At 42.1% G+C, this 14,949-nt stretch overlaps 1 protein-coding gene across 7 annotated transcripts in view; it reads left to right on the top strand.

The window, feature by feature from the left end:
- Positions 1 to 14,949, top strand: part of PHF14 (PHD finger protein 14) — a 370,565-nt gene that overhangs the window by 81,094 nt on the left and 274,522 nt on the right. For all 7 annotated transcript variants that reach the window (XM_089654591.1, XM_089654588.1, XM_089654587.1 and 4 more), the window contains one exon: positions 4,478 to 4,573. In XM_089654591.1, the coding sequence (XP_089510717.1) occupies positions 4,478 to 4,573 (96 nt within the window). The remainder of the gene's footprint in view (positions 1 to 4,477; positions 4,574 to 14,949) is intronic.

Below are 14,949 nucleotides of genomic sequence, written 5' to 3'. Positions count from 1 at the left end.
CTCTCAAAGAAATTGTCCCAAAATCCACCACCAAAGTAAAGTTGGGTAACTCACCAGAGCTCCATGCTGATCAATCTCTAGATCAGCAAAAAACGCTTTTTGCTCTGGGAGCAGATGCAATGAATCAACTTCTCAGGTGTGATGATCAATAACTACACAATCATCCATAAGGTAGGTATCCACCACTCAATATAATGGTTCCAGGAGCATTATATCACTCTCTCTTTTTATATCTCTCCACCGAGGTCATGTTTGGGAATGAAAGAGAAAATCATGGTGCAGCCAGTTTTTTTATAAAAGTATCCAACAATTTAATAAAGATTTACACTCACAAAAAGGGTGTCTTCACCGACACCAGTATAACAGCATAAAACAGCAAATGGTATAACAGTCTCCTGTTCCCCGCACACTCACTACAGCGCTCGTGACTCAATCCTCTCCACAGACGTCAGCATCCAGCAAGCCAAGCCCTACTAGTTTCGTCATGAATGACGTCTTCAAGGGGCGGTCTTATCTTATCCTTATCTTCAAGGGGCGGTATCAAAAGATGTCTGCTATTACCTTTTATTAGTCAGCCATTTCTGTGTCCCTGTGTGATAAAGTGCTACTTTGTTTCTGGGGCCAAGCTTTTCCTCACTAGGACTATTGGCAAAATTAAAAATCACACATATGTCTTGGCTTGTCATTGGAATTAACACAGCAGTTTTTTTTTTTTTCACAGCTAAGACTCTGCAATTAGCAAAGCTTATGTTCTAGCAGTGATTGTGTGTTGGACCACTGCAGAGGGGCCACTGCTTACACATAGAAAGTAGCAGTTGTTCTTTCTGCCTTGGGCTCAGTAGGGTATGCTGGTGCTTTAAATACTTATACAACAGTAAATCTTTTACAGATGTATGGTTTTAATGCATCCTCAATATAGATTAATCGTTTTACATTTACCATCAGTTGGGCTTTAAAGTGGAAGCAAACTCCCACTGGACACTTGTACCTACAGATGAGCTTATGATAAAGCTCACCTGTAGGTACAAGGAATAATCTGCTACACATGCACTGTTTAGGAGATATTCAGTGTCCTTGCAACTGACGACATCACTGGCGCATGCGCTCTGAAGGAATGGTGTACCCGTGCCGTTCCTTCAGAGCTCTGTGCTATGACCGAGACTCTCACGCACATGCGCGGGAGTGACGTCATCATGGCTTAGGCCACTCAAGCGGTTAGAGCCCGCGAACCCGGAAGGAAGACCAGGTGAAGATGGAAGCCCTATCGGCAGTGACGGCGTGCAGCTGGAGGGCTTCGTTCTAAGGTACGTTTTTCATAATGTGCTCTTATGTGATGCATACAAGCACATTGACATTATGTTGCAGGGGAAAGTTTTTTTTTTTTTTTTTTTCCAATCTTTTTTTGGTGGTTTACTACCGCTTTAAGCTCTTACCCCTGGCTCCCATCAGCTCTTTAAGACATTGTAACACAAATTCAAGGTACACCGAACAGATTATGCTGGGTCATACAATATGCAAGGATGGCTGGACCACACAAGTTTCAACTTGTACTACATTGTGTCAGCCTGCCAAAGCCCGAAGGGACCCTACCACCCTCCTATAGAAAGAGCACTACCTCCCAAATACATTTCTCTTGTTCGAGGGAGATTATCAGTGGTCTTGTATGTCTTCCATTTTCTAATTATTGCTCCCACAGTTGATTTGTTCACACCAAGCTGCTTGCCTATTGCAGATTCAGTCTTCCCAGCCTGCTGCAGGTCTACAATTTTGTTTCTGGTGTCCTTCGACAGCTCTTTGGTCTTCACCATAGTGGAGTTTGGAGTGTGACTGTTTGAGGTTGTGGACAGGTGTCTTTTATACTGATAACAAGTTCAAACAGGTGCCATTGATACAGGTAATGAGTGCAGGACAGAGGAGCCTCTTAAAGAAGAAGGTACAGGTCTGTGAGAGCCAGAAATCTTGCTTGTTTGTAGGTGACCAAATACTTATTTTCCACCATAATTTGCAAATAAATTCTTTCCAAATCAGCCAATGTGATTGTCTGGATTTTTTTTTCTCATTTTGTCTCTCATAGTTGAGGTCAACCTATGATGCCAATTACAGGCCTCTCTCATCTTTTTAAGTGGGAGAACTTGCACAATTGGTGGCTGACTAAATACTTTTTTGCCCCACTGTACATTGTTGTTTGTAAACCTTATAATCAGCAAAGCTGATCTTCAGCTTTACTTTCACTTTAACTACTTAAAGTGATACTAAACAGAGAAGTGTTAATTGCCATAACTAATTCACATAACGCACATATATCATGCCATTGTATTTTATTTATTTTTTTTGCTGTTGTGTGCCCATGTGATCTTTCCCTATTCTTTGGTGTCTGCACAGAAAGGTCCTTGGGAAGGGCTTCTATTACCCTGATAATGTATGCTTTGCACAGTCTGAGTCTGTGGCTGCACAGCCGTGAATGTGTCTTACAGCTCCTTATAAATCTTTATTAAACATCAGATATGTGTTTTTCTGCATTAATATGGTGTAGGCGGAGTCAAAGATGATTGACACTAGCTTTTATTATGTTCTGACTGTTTCTGCTTCCTGGGCTCTTTTTTTTTTACTTTACAGTTATAAGCAATCACTTTTCATATATTTAATACTGGTTTATAGCAAAATGAAGCTTTTTTTTTTTTTTATGTAAGTTTCTTAGTGAATGTAATCAATCAGCGTACTATATCCTGCCCCCATAGTGTTTAGCGATAGGAGGAGGGAGGGGAGTGTCATTTACCTTTGTGTATACACACACGTGTGACTCCTGGGCTGCACAGATAAGAAAAAAGGAGGAAATTCATAGCTTAGAAGGGAACTAAAATATTAGCATGCTCAATAGGGGACACCAGCTGGTTGACACAATCTCAGGTTGCAGTGGGGCCACAGAGAAGATGGAGGGACAGCTTAAGGCAGGATCAACCAGGTATATTTCACTCTGCACAAAACGAGTTCTTTAGTGGCTTTGTGATTATGCACACTCTGTTATATAACATGTAATGAGAGTTTTTCATACTCTGAGGTTAATGACAATTTGATCTGGGGTAAGCTGGCCCAAGCAAACCAGTTCCTACATTAACAGGTGTGCCCACTGGGCGCAGTGTATACACTGTACGTAGCCTCCGCTGCATACTGTATACACCATTGTTTTCCAGCTATGGGACTCGAGCTTCCCATCCCACACCTGAACCAATTTGGACAGGGCTAAGCGCTACACTGCCAATCATAGACTGCTTTGTTTTTCTTGAATGAATACACAGCTTCCGAATCAATTTTGTTCATTTGTGGGATGGGAAGTTAGTGTCCCACAGCCAAAACACAGTGCTTTATACCAGCCTTTCTCAACCAAGGTGCCTTAAGGTTTCTTCAGGGGTGCCTTGAGGATTCTGCAGGGGAGCTGTGGCAAAATGTCTAAAAACAAATTGCCCAAAACTTGCACACAAGCCAGCGGGTGGAACAAGCCTGCCTTTTAGTTACAAAAAGCCATAAGTTTTCATTGGGCACCATTACGACCTTCTAACCGCTGGCGTCCTGACAACCAGTGACATCATCAGTTGATAAGGAGGATATTGGGTGCCTGCACAGCATCCTAGTTTGACCCTCCCCTGCCCCTCTCCATCAGTGCTGGGGTCACATTAGCGCAGTGATGGATTAAAACTGAGGGAGAAGAGAAACCATGGAATACTAGTCTGTACCTGTGTGCAAAAGTGTATTTGCTTTGGAAGAATAAATCACCTCTAATGTTGGGTGTCCTACATGTGTGGATGTTGCTGCGTTATATAAAACTAGTAGAATCGTTTTTCACATTTTAGAATGTGGTGCCCTTTTAAAATTACGGTCAGTCTTGTGGCACCCTGTTTTAGAATGGGGTGCCTCAAGACTGTTCATAATTTTAAAGGGTGCTCTGACTGAAAAAGGTTTGAGATACACTGTTGTATACTGTGTGTAGCTGAGGCTTCATACAGTTTATACACTGTGCCCAGTGGGCACACCTGCTAATGTAGGAAATAATTTGCTTGGGCCAGCTTGGCCCAAATTAACTAAAGTGAAAGGAAAGCTGGAGATCCACTTCAATGAAAAAAAATACGACGTATAAACGGAAGTGTTACATTGGTTTCCCGATCATATGATCTTTGTGATTGGCTGTCACAGTGATCATGTGATCAGGGCCCATCCTACCAACTCCCAATTGTTATGTAACCTGAAATTGCCTGTGACAACCAACAAGTACACAATTTCCCACCTGTGTGCTGCCGTGAATATGCATTCAGCTGGCAGGGAAGAGTTGAGAACCAAGCCTGTGTTTCAGTTCAGATAATAAGGCCGATGCATCAATTTTGGGTAGAAAATACCTTGACATTGCAGGTTTTACCCAACTCGGAATACATTATGAAGCAACACGTCTCCAACTTTGTAAAAATATTTCATTTTTGTTTCTCAGTTGTGTGAGGCATTGGATGACCTACAGAATGTCAACGGAAATCTGAGAAACGAAGGCCAAGGTTTATGGATTATGATGGGCAAAATAGTTTCACAGGTACGTTTCTCAACTATTGAAAACTTTTGTGTTTTTGAATCTGATGACATTTGGCTGATCTTGAAGGTGGTTATGATATTGTGGGTGCTGCGTCCTGTAAAATAGTGCTGTGGGCTGACCCTGCAAAAAGTTTTTATTTTCCCTTGTTACCTTCTCCCACGCTCGGCTCCAGGACTATTCCAGAACCTCTCCTGTCCTCTGGAACTTCCTGCCCCAGTATGTCTGGTCAGTTCCTACACTGTCCACCTTTAGGCGTTCCTTGAAAGCACATTTATTCAGGGAAGTCTACCCCACCTCCACCTAAGAACTTTACTTGAGTCGCCTCCATCAAATCCCTCCCTGCAGCTATCACCTTTTGTACCACCTCCCTCTCCCCTTAGATAGTAAGCTCCTCGAGCCGGGCCCTCCTATTCCTTCTGTATTGAACTGTATTGTAATTGTACTGTCTCCCTTTATATTGTAACGTGCTGCATAAACTGTTGGCGCTATATAAATCCTGTATAATAATAATTTTACTGTAGTGCAGGCAGACCTTGCCTGCATGTCCGTGCATAGAATTTTTTTTTTTTTTATCTGAGCAAATAGTTCTCGTTTAAGTACTAGCCAGGGCTGTAGGCTTCTTAACACTGAGCGTTCCACAAGGTTCTCTGTGCTGAGAGATCATTAAAGCAATATTAAACCCAAAATGTAATATAAAATGTAATATATTGCAGCTTACAAATCATTAGATGTGGTGGCTGCATTAGTTTTCTTTTTTTAGGCTTTTTAACTCCCTCTGTTTTCACCTGGTGATCTGGCCAGTAACACCCCTCCTGTATTAGAGTGCCTCCACGCTGGATGAAGGAGCACAGAGGGCATAATAGAGAGCAGCATTGTGAATCTGGGGCTATCACCTTTTGTATCACCTCCCCCTTCCTTTAGAATGTAAGCTCCACGAGCCGGGCCCTCCTATTCCTTCTGTACTGAAAGTATTGTAATTGTACTGTCTCCCTTATATTGTAAAGCGCTGCGCAAACTGTTGGCGCTATATAAATCCTGTATAATAATAGAATAATAATAATAAATTAGTTATTGTCAGATGCTGCTGAGTTTGGTCTGGACATCTAGACCTCAATAACCTCAGGTCATAAAGGAATTAAGCTGCCACCACCTACCTTACCAGCATCCTTGAAGGAAGTTTGATTTTCTGAAAGCTGAATCTTCCACAGGGCTAACCCTGATCGCATGTGACAGTGCTTGCACCCATTTAAATACAGGTTGTATAAGTGCCCAGTCATGTTTCTATGTAGGCTTCCCAAAGTCCTCTCCATGGCTAGGTGTGGAGAAGGAAGGGGCAGCATCCTCGGTCAGTGAGGCTTTGTTGCATTTCACTTTAGCAGTAGTAGTTTCTAACAGGAGGATAGCACAGCTATTATGTCATTAGTGTAACAGTGCTGCTTTATTGCCTAGACAGCAGTCTGGAATGGACTTGTGACAATGCTGTAAGAGCAAACTCCCGAGACCTTGACTGCACGGTTTGATGGGGTGGTGTTGATCACATAACTGGCTAGACTGAATTTCCAATCTTTTGGCAGGTAAAACAGTTCACATATTTGTATTTCAGCTCTTTATTTAGCTTTCTTTGCCTGAAGTCCAACTTTAAACACATCTGCAAGAGCTTGTATGTAGAACTTTTTGTCAAACCTGCAAAAATCTTCCTAAGGCGAAGTTGTAGATGTCTGAATTCTGACAGCAGGGTTCTCAAGCTGTGCCGTCTTGATGCCTCAAAGGCTTCCTTTCAGGAGAGGAACTGGATGATTAATGTAGCCATAATCAGCTGTCTCCTGTCATCCTCTGCAGCTGAACTGATAAAGGGACATGAGCTGGATGGCCAACCAGGGACTTTTCTACTTTGCAATCGTTTCCTGGAAAACTGTAACGTTGACCTGTCAGGCAGGTTCATAATTTGGGACATTTAGTAATGCGGTCCAGGCAAAAGCCTAATGGCAGCTGATATCTAATACCTGTGCATTCCTTAAGACTAGGTTCACATATGTGCGGGTGGTGCCGCTGCAGATCTGCACAAAAATCTATACAGCCGCACCACCCACACAGAAGAATGCGAACCCGCGGGCGGGTGCCCACACTGGAAATCGCAACCGCACTGGGAAACGTCTGTGCATGTCCCGGGGCACGGGAGTCCGTTCAAATGAATGGGCTCTTGTGCCTGTGAAAAACGCAGCCCACACGGCCGCATATATGTGAACCAGGGCTTAGTGAGGAAGCAAACTCTTTTCTCACATCTTTTGTGCATTTACACTGGAAGTGAGATGATATTGCAGGGTGAGCAAGATTCACCAGTACATGGGAAGCTTATAGGTCTGGTTGGAGGAAAAGACTCTGCTCCCTCTTTGCTGACCTGTCTTAAACTGATTCCAAAGCTAAACACATTTTTTACCTTAATGTATTCCTTGCATTATAGTAGAACTATAGGCAAAACTTTTTTTTTTTTTTTTTTTTCATTTTGGATAGAGCAAGGGAGGTTTATACCCCCTTTCAAATTTTTTCGCCATCTGTGTCCCTTCACCTCCTGTCCCATAACCAAACAGGAAGTGAGAAAAAAATACCTGCAAATTAAGGGAATTCCTTTTGGACCCCCAGGTCACCAGAAGAAGTGTCCCCACTGGAAAATTCCCTCCTTATTACTTTTTTGGGGACAACCAAAAATTAGGGTTTTTTTTTTTTTCTTTCAGTTTCAATTATAAGATTGTAAGCCGCAAGGATCAGGGCCCTCCTAACCCTCTAGTATTGAACTGTGTTGTTGCTTTATTGTCTCCCGTTATATTGTAAAGTTGCTGAACAAACTGTTGGCGCTATATAAATCCTGTATAATAATAATGGTAAACAGGACAAACCGAGAGGGTGAATCCCCCTAATGGGACACAGACTGCAATAAAAACCTGACAGGGAGTCTAATCTCTCTAGTCCAAAACTAGAAAAAAAAAAGTTTTTCCTTTTAGTTAAACTTTACGGTAAAAATGTTTTATATTTTTCAATCCAGCATTGTGCCCAAGAGCAGCTGTTCTCTCTTCTCACTGACCATAGAGGCAGCAGCAGGAGCCCATTGGCTGGTTGATCACAGTCTGTGAGAAGAGAACAGGGATGGGGCCAAACCTTGCTCTGTGTCAATAGATGCACAAAGCCCAGCTTGGGAGCGAGCTGCAGCTTGCTATGGGGATACTCAGGGGGAGGAACTAGAAGGAATAATGAGAAACCCCAAAATAGGTGATTTGGTCTGCTCTGTGCAAAACCATTGTAGAGAAGTAAAGCATGAAATGTTTGTTAAAAACAATTCCTTTAGGATCACTCTAAAGTTAATCACAGGGTGGAAATAGAGTTTCTTTTACCTAAATCTAATTATGGACTAACTTTTAATCGTACTGCGCTGCTGTGTATAAGGCCTACTAGCTTTCCATGGAGTGGATGAATCGTGGTCATTGTATGATGGAAGGTTTTCAGCTCACTGGATTTCCAGCAGGATCACCAGTTCATTGGTAGGGAGAGTTTACATACATTTTAAGACTAAGTTCACATCTATGCAGGCTGTGGCTGATGTGTTTTACTGGCACGTTTTGCGTTTTTGATGTGTTTTTTTTCCTCTCTTTTATGTGTTTTGCGTTTGTTTTTTGCTTAATACGAAAGTATGATGGTTCTGTTCTTCTTCAACTTTGATGCAACTTGACAGACTCTGGCATTTGAGTAGCATCAAAGTCACATCAAAATAGTGCAGGAACCTTTGTGTGTCCAAAGTCGCATGTTGAGGTTAAAGCCTGGGGTTAGGATTAAGTTAGGGCTAACCCGGGCGATGATGGCCGACCCGAACGATGATGGCTCATTGGTAGGGAGAGTTTACATACATTTTAAGACTAAGTTCACATCTATGCAGGTTGTGGTTGATGTGTTTTTCTGGCACGTTTTTTGTTTTTTTTTTTTCCCTTTTTTTATGTGTTTTGCGTTTGTTTTTTGCCTAATACAAAAGTATGATGGTTCTGTTCTTGGAGCGCAACTTTGATGCAACTTGACAGACTCTGGCACTTGAGTAGCATCAAAGTCACATCAAAATAGTGCAGGAACCTTTGTGTGTCCAAAGTCGCATGTTGAGGTTAAAGCCTGGGGTTAGGATTAAGTTAGTGCTGACCCGAGCGATGACAGCTGACCCGAGCGATGACAGCTGACCCGAGCGATGACAGCTGACCCGAGCGATGACAGCTGACCCGAGCACTTAACCTTAATCCTAGCATGCAACTTTGGACGCATAAAGGTTCCTGCACTACTTTGATGTGGCTTTGATGCTACTTAAGTGCCAGAGTGTGTAAAGTTGTATCAAAGTCGCACTGCATGAAAAAAAACTGTCCTACTTTCCTATTAGCCAAAAAAAATAAATAAACGGAACACTTGCATTTTTGGTTTGGTTCCATTGAAGTCTATTACAGCCAAAATGAAATTTGCTGCAGGAAAAAAAAAGGAAAAAAGTTCCTGACCCTTTCCAAAAACGCAACAGCTCAAAATGCACAGATGTGAACTAGATCCAAAGGAAACCATATTAACTGGACTGTATTGCTTTTCTGCAAATCACACTAAAAAGTGAACCAAGGGTTAACAAGTGGATTAAAGTGCTGGGCATTGGACTCCAATTGTTCACAGTTCTTTAGATGGATAGGCAGATTTAAGATTTGCTTCCTGTGTGGATGGGTTATAATATGGATGTGTGTTCTCACTACTAAATTGTGGAAGGAGTAACCATGTACCAAATGTGAAAATAGAAAAAAGTCTCCTGCGCTGCAAATGGATACCCTATCTTTAAGCAGCCAACACCAACCTTAACCACAAAGTTTAAAGTCACAGATACACAATACAATATAATGGTGTAGCGCTAAATGCATATAAACGTATATGTATAAAGACATGCAACACACCCCTACCCACAAAATAAAAACATAAGCCCCAAATAGGGGATCAAGTGGTAGTGACACAAGTGATTCCTCTTAGAGGAACTTATCACCCGTGAAAAAAGTCCAAACGGTGTGTAAATCTTGATAATAACCTAGTCCTTATATTTTAAATGGATGCAGAAACCCAGACTGATGGATGGATGGTGTATATTAAGTGCCACACTCTGCAAGGTGATATCCGTGAACAGCCAAAGTGCCTCCTCACCTCCTTTATGAGACCACAAGGGTCACCACACTTTGTGGAATATCCACATATGTCCCAGGATGGTTATATCAGTAGATGAGCCCCTCTCGTGGTTTGGATATACCTGCTACTCCTCCACATCCTCCTGTCACCTGGCTCCACTCCGTAACCGATCCCACCAGAAGGTCATAGACAACAAAACAGACCTCCCATAGTGTAATACTGCATAATCGCTTTATTTTAAAGAAATAAAAATGCCCACTCACATGGAAGATGATCACAGAAAACCTTAAATCCACTGCTATGGGAATGAACATGTGAATCTAGCTCAGAGATGGCGTCCACGTCCGGGATGACGTCACTACGCCTCGTCCTATCGATACGTGCCGACGCGTTACGTCACGGTAAACACGTGTTTTTATTTTGTGGGTGTGTTGCATGTCTTTATACATATGCGTTTATATGCATTTAGCGCTACACCATTATATTGTATCATGTACCAAATGTAACCACAAGAGAGGTATGTCGGTAATATAACCTGTCTGCCCATTAAGTCCTGGTTCACACCGGTGTGACTTCAGGTGCAACATGCAGTTCACAAATCACACCTAAAGTCGCATCTAATGTATTTCTATGGCATTGTCTTAATCAGTGCGATTTGAAATAGCTGATTTCAGAAATAGTTCCTGCGCTACTTTTTTCCGATTTCATTGTGACTTGCATTGACTTGTTACATGACGTTGCAAGCCGCAGTGAAAACGGAGGTACAAATCGCACTGATCTGCAACTTCAAGTGAAGTAGTGTGATTTCAAAGTTGCATTTAGCGTGAACCAGGACTAACTGAATGTCTACTCCATCTATCTAAAGGGCTGTGAACAAGCAGAGTCCGTACTTATAGGGATCCTAAATACCAAGTGCTTCAATCCACTTGTTTAAAGTGTATGTAACTCCCTGAAATAAATGAACTGTTGTCCCTGCTGTAAAAAAAATCTTCATCTTCCATCTATTCGAAGGACTGTGAATAATTGCAGTTCATCCCTATAGAGATCTTACGTGCCAAGTGTTTTATTCGGTTGTTTTAGGAAATTTTGAACATTTTTAATCCATCTAATAAACAGAAGGTTTCAGGCTTGCTTCTGCTTTTTTTCCACATACTTTTAGTTGTTCTAGACCTCTGTACAGTTGTGTAGATGAAATCCCTTTGCCTTGTCTGGTTTTTGATATGTTTTTTTGCTAATTGTTTTCTGACTTTAACTATTTTTACTGTTCATCTTGGTTTTAAAGTATGCTTTGAGGGAAATATTGTTTTATGTATTCATTAATTGCCTATTCTTTTACTTATATACAATAATTATATGCATGTGCTTGGTGCAACTAACTAAAAACAAAACACAAAAAGCTGCTGTATCTGGCACCCTATGGTGTCAGTAAATCATAAAAAACATGTATACACAGCACTAATTACATACAACATTTATAATGTGCCATATTTTCATCAAAGTGATCAGTGCTTCACAAATAATGATATCCTTAAGGTGGTATTAAACCCAAAAGCAAACATTTATTGTACTGCAGCTTACCAGTTCTTAGATGTGATGGCTGCATTAGTTTTCTTTCTTCTCTTTTCATCTGGTGGGCTGTCCAATAAAGTGCCTTTTTATTTTTTTTTCTGATAAGAAAGATATATGGACCTGCTCTGTGCAATGATTTTGCACAGAGCAGCCCCCATCCTCCTCCACTTGGGGCACCCTCTGGTGATCCTGGCCCCTCCTTCCTGCCAAGTGCCTCCACAGCAAACAGCCGGCTATGGGTGCATCACTGACTGTAGCTGCTGTCTCAGCCAATGAGGAGGGAGAGACCTTCGTTGAGGCTCTCATGAACATCGCTGGATTGAGATGGTGTTCAGTTAAGTATTGGGGCGGGGGGGGGGAGCTGCTGCACACAGAAGGATTTTTTATCTTCATGCATAGAATATATGAAAGTAAAAAGCCTTGAGCCTTTACAACTAAGTCTGTTGTTTTTCAAAAGCACAAGCTCTCCAGCAGAATGTATCAGTTACAGGGATGAGACAAAGCTTTTACCACTAGCAGGGATGCATACAATGATCAGCTTTCCTTTACATTGTATTCATGTACAACCTTTATCCCAAAAGGAAAAAAAACAGTTGTAACTGATTATTTTTATTAAACTGATAAACTCAAAGTATTAGCTAAAGTTTGGCTTCAGTGTGTTAGTGGATCTAAATTTGCTAGTCCATCTAACACTCCCCTCCCCCCAGGCTGACACTGCTGCTGTCCAAAGATGTCCCCTGTGCTCTTTTATCCAGAGTGGGGACGATCTTATACAGTAGGCCAGATCACCTGGTGAAAACAGATGGAAAGCCTAAAACAGAAAACTAATGCAGAAACCACGTCTAATGATTGGTGAGCTGCAACACATTATATTTTTGGTTTAGTGTTACTAAACCCACAACAGTAAAATCAGTCTGTATATGCAATAAAGCATGCTTGTTATACTCTGTGTAACCCAAGGGGTTAATCCTCTGCTTTGTGTAAAAAGGCTGTTTTGATCCTGTCCTCTGTGCTCCTCCTCTTGTTCAAATATCCAAGTCTTATCTTCTGAACCATATCCATTGTGCTCTAGTGTGTATTGCTAGAGAGTTGTTTTTTTTTCTTGGGAGAGAGCATGTGATCAGCACAGGGCCAATCGGCACTCTCCAGACAGAGGTCAGAAGTTTTCCATCCTCCTAGAGCAGAAAGAAAACTCCTACAAGCTTTAACCAGTACTCTGCTGAACACTGATAGAAGTCATATACTGCTATATACTGCTAAGAAAAGGTATTTAGCAGTTTATATTTACTAAAATAATTGCATTTCCATGATGTTTGTACTGTCGGAGACCAGATATAGTGAATGCAGGGTCCGGGGAGACCAGATATAGTGAATGCAGGGTCCGGGGAGACCAGATATAGTGAATGCAGGGTCCGGGGAGACCAGATATAGTGAATGCAGGTCCGGGGAGACCAGATATAGTGAATGCAGGGTCCGGGGAGACCAGATATAGTGATTGCAGGGTCCGGGGAGACCAGATATAGTGAATACAGGGTCTTGGGTTTAGTAACACTTTAATACTGCTTTAATCAAAGTGCTTCAATGTTCTGTGCTCCAGTCCAACAATAGAAGTGATCAGTGTACAAGCTTCAACAGTCTGCTACACACAACTCCCTGACCGATATCAATTTTGTACTCTGCACCCCACAACATTCAGTGCTGCTCTTCAGATGTGCTGTCCATAGCCATATCTATGAATAGCACTCCACACATACAAGAACTCACCCAATATTTCGACACTTTGTTCATAAAAATTTGTCAATCTGCGGTTCTTTCCAAGGGGCTTCCACCATACTTATAACAGGATCGCCAAAATTTCTAAACAAAGGGCCAGTTTATTGTCCTTCAGACTTTAGGGGGGCCGGTCTGTGGTCATTGGGAGTAGAAATTGTCCTGGTGTGAGTGGGAGTAAACAGTGCATCTTGGATATCAGGGGGAGAGGAAGTGCCCCATTGTTGGTGTCAATGGGAGGAATAGTGCCCCATTGTTGGTGTCAGCGGGAGGAATAGTGCCCCATTGTTGGTGTCAGCGGGAGGAATAGTGCCCCATTGTTGGTGTCAGCGGAAGGAATAGTGCCCCATTGTTGGTGTCAGTGGAAGGAATAGTGCCCCATTGTTGGTGTCAGCGGAAGGAATAGTGCCCCATCGTTGGTGTCAGTGGGAAGAATAGTGCCCCATTGTTGGTGTTAGTGGAAAGAATAGTGCCCCGTCGTTGGTGTCAGTGGGTGGATTAGTGCCCAATTGTTGGTGTTCGTTTGAATGCTTCATCATTGGTGTCAGTAGGTGGAGTAGTGTCCCATTGTTGGTGTCGGTGGGAGAAATAGGGCCCCATTGTTGGCATCAGTGAGCTTCATTGTTGTTGTCAGTAGCAGGAATTATGCCCCATTGTTGGTGTCAGTGGGAGGAATAGTGTCTTTTATCAGTGGGAAAGTGCCTCAAGGGCCGGATAAAAGCAAGCAAAGGGTTGCCAGTTTGGAGATCACTGCCTTGTAATATACCTTTTCAGTATTTTATGCTTTGGAAAATCCTGGGGGTTCTACCTCTTACCCATTCTATCCAAAATTTAAAAAAAAGTTTTGGTTGTACTTGATCTGACTATAAATTGCTAAACAGAATACCTTCTTATTCCACAACATGTTTACAGGAAAGGTCTCAGAATTTTAAATGAAGAAAAAAAAACAATCTTTTGTACAGTCTTGCAACTTTCTTTCTTCCTCTGACTCGCTGACCGCTTCAGCGGCTTGCCATCTATTTTTCCGGTCCCTGTGGCAGCGAACACATTATCAGTATTGCATAAATAGTCATTTGTTAGCGGTTACTCTCAGCGGTTAAGTGTTACGCAGAAAAAAAGCCTTTCTTCGACTTGTTTGATTTTTCTCCAAAAAAAAGGAGTCTTGACTCGAAGGCATTCTGACATCTCCCCGTTCAGCCTTGATTTAATCAACCAGTGTGAAATTCCATTGGCCATGCCAAGCTGGCTGCATCTATCTTGGCTACAGGTCCTTTCCTTCCAGGATGGCTTTTCTGATAATTACAGTCACCGACAAGAGTGCTTTGCATCCATCAACAGTGGAGAGAGAAAGCTACGAGCCAGAGTTACTACAACTGTGCTAAAATGGCACTATTTATCATGGGAAGAGGTCTTGCTATGTGCATTTTTTATTGTAGTATGCCAATACTTGGACAATTATGATCCTGTATTGTGGAAGTAGAGGACAAAAGGACTAGTCATCAGTATTGCCTGTAGAATCCGTACATTTGTTCTTACCATGCTATGTTCTGCACTGTCTATCTGTGTGGAGTTGTCAATCTTTGCATAGGCGGGTATTGCTTCCTGATGTCAGAGCTGCCCACCTAACTTGTGAGCTGATGACTGGTGGGTTATTGATCTAGAAGCAGGAGTGGGGTGGAGGAATAACAGATTCACTGGGGTTGATGTACTAAAGTTAACCACTTCCTGTCCGGACACTTGTACCCCCTTCCTGTCCAGGGCAATTTTCAGCTTTCAGAGCTATCACACTTTGAATGACAGTTGCGCGGTCATGCAATACTGTACCCATATGAATTTTTTACCATTTTTTGAGACAGATA

The sequence above is a fragment of the Staurois parvus genome, unplaced genomic scaffold (genome assembly GCF_062004578.1).
Source record: "Staurois parvus isolate SC_StPar_1 unplaced genomic scaffold, SC_StPar_1.0 ptg000779l, whole genome shotgun sequence".
In the NCBI taxonomy this organism is placed as follows: domain Eukaryota; kingdom Metazoa; phylum Chordata; class Amphibia; order Anura; family Ranidae; genus Staurois; species Staurois parvus.
This window is presented reverse-complemented; position numbering and strand designations above follow the sequence as displayed.